This window comes from Panicum virgatum, chromosome 3K, assembly GCF_016808335.1.
Source record: "Panicum virgatum strain AP13 chromosome 3K, P.virgatum_v5, whole genome shotgun sequence".
NCBI classification, from domain to species: domain Eukaryota; kingdom Viridiplantae; phylum Streptophyta; class Magnoliopsida; order Poales; family Poaceae; genus Panicum; species Panicum virgatum.
Genome location: NC_053138.1, coordinates 56,216,946 through 56,221,929, shown reverse-complemented (window position 1 = coordinate 56,221,929; position 4,984 = coordinate 56,216,946). Strand labels below are relative to the sequence as shown.

The 4,984-nt window shown below is 42.0% G+C and overlaps 1 protein-coding gene across 2 annotated transcripts; it reads right to left on the bottom strand.

The window, feature by feature from the left end:
* Nucleotides 1-328: 328 nt before the first annotated feature.
* LOC120699767 (6,7-dimethyl-8-ribityllumazine synthase, chloroplastic-like) lies at nt 329-4,461 on the bottom strand. Of its 2 annotated transcripts, none has more exons than XM_039983841.1 (8): nt 4,080-4,461; nt 3,871-3,998; nt 3,580-3,675; nt 2,707-2,802; nt 1,974-2,052; nt 1,359-1,405; nt 735-794; nt 329-634 (listed from the first exon to the last, which is right to left on the bottom strand). In XM_039983841.1, the coding sequence occupies exons 1-8, from the start codon at nt 4,189-4,191 to the stop codon at nt 566-568; spliced, it is 687 nt and encodes a 228-aa protein (XP_039839775.1). In that variant the 5' UTR covers nt 4,192-4,461; the 3' UTR covers nt 329-565. The 2 variants fall into 2 exon arrangements, with proteins under 2 accessions (XP_039839775.1, XP_039839776.1); XM_039983842.1 differs by having other exon boundaries at nt 329-657; nt 4,080-4,453.
* Between the last annotated feature and the right edge of the window lie 523 nt (nt 4,462-4,984).

Here is a 4,984-nt window from a genome sequence, read left to right as displayed (position 1 = left end):
ATAGACAAGATGTTGACTGAGATTTTTTTTCTTCCGTTGTAACGCACGGGCATTTTGCTATATACATATAAAAACACACAAGATAGTCACCAGTAGCAGCTTTGCCGCCGATGAGCAGCGCCGCCCTCGCCTCCACCCAGCGCCAAATTGCCTACAGCCCGGCGCCAAATTATACACGAGGGCCTTGCAGTGGCATCGGCTCGGCGACCGGGACGGCGCCCACCAGCACGCGCCGGGCCTTGCGCGCAGGGCAGCGCCTCCCAGCTGTTTCTACTTGGGTAGTAGTTGCGTAGTACCAAGTAAAAAAATTACTCATGAAGTCACGAACAGTACAAAATTCTCGTCTATCCATTAAAAAAAGACAGTAAATATATGCAGCTTTATCCATGACCATGTTTCCTACTTTGTGACAATGATTTGTAGCGCCAGAATTTCAGACAAACAACGTGTGTTTTGCCGATCATATGGAAGGGATCAAGGAAGCAACCAATCAGCACCCGGAACAACAGATCTGGACATTAGAACAGCAGCCTAAACCCTAAGACTGTTGCAAAAAAAAAACCTACTAGCCAAGACTATCGGAGAGGTTTGTCTCCTTGCAGAAACCAGAACGGAGCTTCAGCATAAGTGATGCCTAAACAGAGAGGCCATCTCAATCTGCAGAAGGGAGTTTGTCGCAGGATGATTATGAATCCAGGTTTATTTGATATCTGAATGAGAAAAAAAATACTTACAGCAGTGATAGCAGCTTCAGCGCCCTTGTTTCCAGCCTTGCCACCAGCCCGGTTTAGCGCCTGCAACATTTGATTTTGCACACATTTTCTCAGCAAGGATTTTATAAGAAGCAAAACAGTGCACGGGTTTTGAAAAGTGGTCAGATAATCAAACAAAATGGCACATTATTCACATGAAACTTTCTTAGCCTGCCCAATTGTACTGAATTTGGCACTACTTTACTCATGAAAAAGTAACTATTGCTGCTACTAGCATGGACAAATAGTGCGGCGCCTCAGAATAGTTAGCGTAGGGCTTGGAAACATGGACCATGGCATTTTGGTCCTAGACAAAAGAACTTGGTTCTTGGCTGTTTATCGGTTCCTACTGGCTAAAAAATTTGGACTCAAAATGTTCAAGGCTTCAAGCACACATAAAATGGACATAACAGAGATTTTAAAATTTTCAAAACAAAAGGTTTGAACACAGCCCTAAAGAAACACCAAGTTTCTGGATATATGGGGCCATGGGGCCATGGGGGTGTGGGCAAGATATGCAGTGACTGTTGAGAATGATCCCAGGATCCAGCAGCATGGAAAAATTGATAAAGAAGTATACATATACATGATCAAACCATGAATTACCTGGTCCATGTCTTCACAAGTTAGAACACCAAATATGCAAGGAATACCTGCATCACATTAAAAACATAACTGATATGAATTTCTGATTGGTAACTAAAATTAACCACCATAACAAGACGAGTGCACTGCAAAAGTTTCACTGAATGTTGTAAAGTTTTTTTTTTTTGGTAGCACCAACTATATAGCTAAGTCATATAGCCATATAACTAACATGTCCAGTCCCATGCTAGTTATGCATCATATCAGTATATTTCCCATATATTTCTGTAAGCTATGTATATATCTTCAGTCAATTAGACACATACTTGGGCACAATACAGTATATTAACCTAACCCACTAACTTGGGCAAAATGGGTTTGTTGTATCTTATATATGTATTTGTTGAAAAACAACGATTAAACATATCAAAAAGTTTCACTAGATGTTCGAATATGCCTACCAGCCATTCTCGAAAAAAAAAAGCTTAACAGCCCATTATTCAACTTGCTAGACAACCTTGTTAGCACTTAAAATCAATAAGAAAAAAGAATCAACTTAGAATTACCCAAAAACAATAGTAGAGAATCAAGTTCGCTACTACATGATACATGAGGCAAGAACTGAAAACAACATACTGGCAGATAATCCAGCATTGAGTACCCCTGATGCAGCTGAGTTTGCAACAGCATCATAGTGGGTTGTGTCACCTCTAATCTGCAAACCATTGTTCAGGAAGACTTTCAAAATAAAAAAGAACCAGCTAAAGATAAGTGCTAACAATGGGTTTGCAATAAGTGCTAATAATGGATTTGCAAAATATAGGTTTAATTTGGCATCACATGAGCATCAAAATAAGTGTTATTAAAAGGACTAAAAGTGGATACAATTATGTAGTTCAACATCATTATTTGTCACAGAGGTTATAGACTTCGCATGGGTGATAAGAACAAGAAGATATCTGTACAAGTCACACACTTTCAATAGACATTTTCAGAAGTAAGAAGCAGATTGACAGCAGTAAATGGCTTATGAAATTCCTTCTTGATGTTTTCTCGGTTCTCATTGACAGGCGGATGCAACTTTTCGTAGCTCAATGTAAAGAGAAGGATCATCTCAAGAAAATGTTCGAAGGGTAGTCCACAAAAGCTCAAAAAGAAAGAATTGTTCACCTTACACAGTTCAAACTTCAAAGCGATGAATAATGTCAAATTAGAGGGGATACAAGCGGTTGCTACAGTATCAGGAAAATAACCCTTAGTCCATCAACACTACTTTACTACCTTGGCAACATGCTTGTTGAACATCAAAAGAAAAATGGGTAAATTTCAAGTGCGTAATATGGAAATGATATGAAATTGATCAACTCACCACAGCTCCAATGCATAGAACCGCATCAAATTTTCCAGACTTCCCAAGCTGTTGTGCTGTTATAGGAACTTCAAAGCTTCCAGGAACACTAACAACCTAAACAATGATTTGAATCTGAGTAAAAAATGTGTTCTCCAAAAGTTTCTGGAACTATTTAGAAGCATACATATTACATAACTATGCAGCTCATGATTAATGCTGTATAAAATCATGGTGCAGGTGAAGCCTAAATTTTTTATACGCTATGGCTTTATATGTGCTATTTATGACAAAGATTCTATATGTTTGGGGAGCAGCACTCCTATTCAAGTGCATATCACTCTAGATTTGAAGACATTTTTCTGTATAATAAATAATTAAATTATTTAGTAATGCTGATCATCTACTATTAAGCATACAGCATGCTACATGACATTCATCAAATGTAGACGAATAACTCACAGCGAAAAGACCATAAATGAACTAGCTATCTATCAGTTATATTGCCATAGTTGTGATTAGGATTAAGGTTGGTCCAGAGGAAACTGGCAATGATAATTTTTGGGCCTTGACAAACTACATTACTCTGCTATTCAGGAATAGTAAATGTGACAATCAAATAAACAAAGGGTAGGATTTTAGAAATTAAAAATGTTGACCCGATCAAGTACATTAGCCATCAAAAGTAGTTGTTTGTAAAGCTCATGTGTCCTTAATGACAAAAGCTGAAAACCAACTCTATGCCAACACTAAAGAGGGAGGGTGACTATACACTTCGGTCGATAGTCATGCTAGTATTTCAGAGTGGTGATAAAAAGCAAAATCAGGTGCAATGTTACATGTAAAATATTCGATGAACAGCTTCAACTTAACCAGAAGAGAGGAGATGCGTACTGTTATATCTTCTGGTTTGACAGAGTACCGCTCGAATGTCTCCAGGGCTCCCTGCAGCAACAAGTTTGTAACAACCTCGTTGAATCTTGCCACAACCTGAAAGTCCATAACGAACCATAAAGTTACTGAATTGTCAATTGTGCGTTCGAAGGTAATAGGAAAGCCACTGCTTTTCTGAAGAACATCAGTGTCGGTAAGCACAACAGTGGAAAATCCGTGGCTTTTGTTCCTAAAGGTCCCATCGGTGTTCCGAAGGGGGAATGGGAGCTTCTGGAGCAGCACTGGACTCACCACTCCGAACCTGAGCCCCTCGGCGTTGGTCAGCGACCCCATCAGCTTGCTCCGGTGCGCCGCGGCGGGGGCGGCCAGGCACCGCGAGGGCCCCGCGCCGGCGCGTGCGGCCAGCGCCGCCGGCCGCGCTGCGTGAAGCGAAACGAGAGGAGGAAGGATGAGTCCAACAGGATGGCGAGGAGGGGGGGGGGGGTATGGATGGCGCGTACGGCGGGAGGGGAAGAAGCCGGCGGCTCTCAACGGGCGCGGACAAGCGGCGCCGGGCAGCCGCGCCGCGCGGGGGCTCGCGGCGGCGTGGGGCGGCGCGGGAGGAGCCGCCATCGCCGCCGCCTGACGTTGGGGACGACCGGTGGCTACTCCACTCGAGAACTCGACGACCCTTGTGAGCGCGGATGTCAGCGATGCGCCTCTGTGGGAGGCGACTTTTCTTTCTTGCTTCTCTTCCCCCCTTTTGAAATGTTTTCTTTCCTTTTGGAACTCAAAAATCACGGGTTCATATCAATCGCGCGATGGTAGCTATACTATCCAACGAGGCCAATTATAAGTTGAAGCCAAAATATATTTGATCATTGGGGCAAAATTTATGTTGAAGGCAAAATATATTTTATCAAGAAAGAGAATAGGGAAAATTTGATTCATGCCACCACAACTCCGTGAAATTGGGTTTCATGTTCAAAATCATGCCACTCAATGGCATGGATTTCAACATGAAATTCAATTTCAAGAAGTTGTAGTGGCATGGATCCAACTGACCCAAAATAATAAGGGCAACTCCAACGTCTTGTGTCTAAGAGAGTGCCCGGAAAAAAAGAGAGAAACAGGAGGGTGCAATATATTAGACCAAAGGTGCTATCTTAGCAGTTGCTTGCACTGGTATGACAGGTATCCTATTGTGGCACCTGGGGAAAAGAGAGGATGGAAAAGCTACGATTTTTGAAAAAGGTACGGCTTGTGGACCCCAACTTAGTCTATTAGTGAGGTGCAACAGGATGCAATACACTCGATCAAATTTTGCTAAATTAGTAATCATGACGTAACCTGATCTAGCACTATCTCATGTTCCAAACATTAAAGTTGCCCTAATATAGTATATACCCATATTTTGATCGATGGA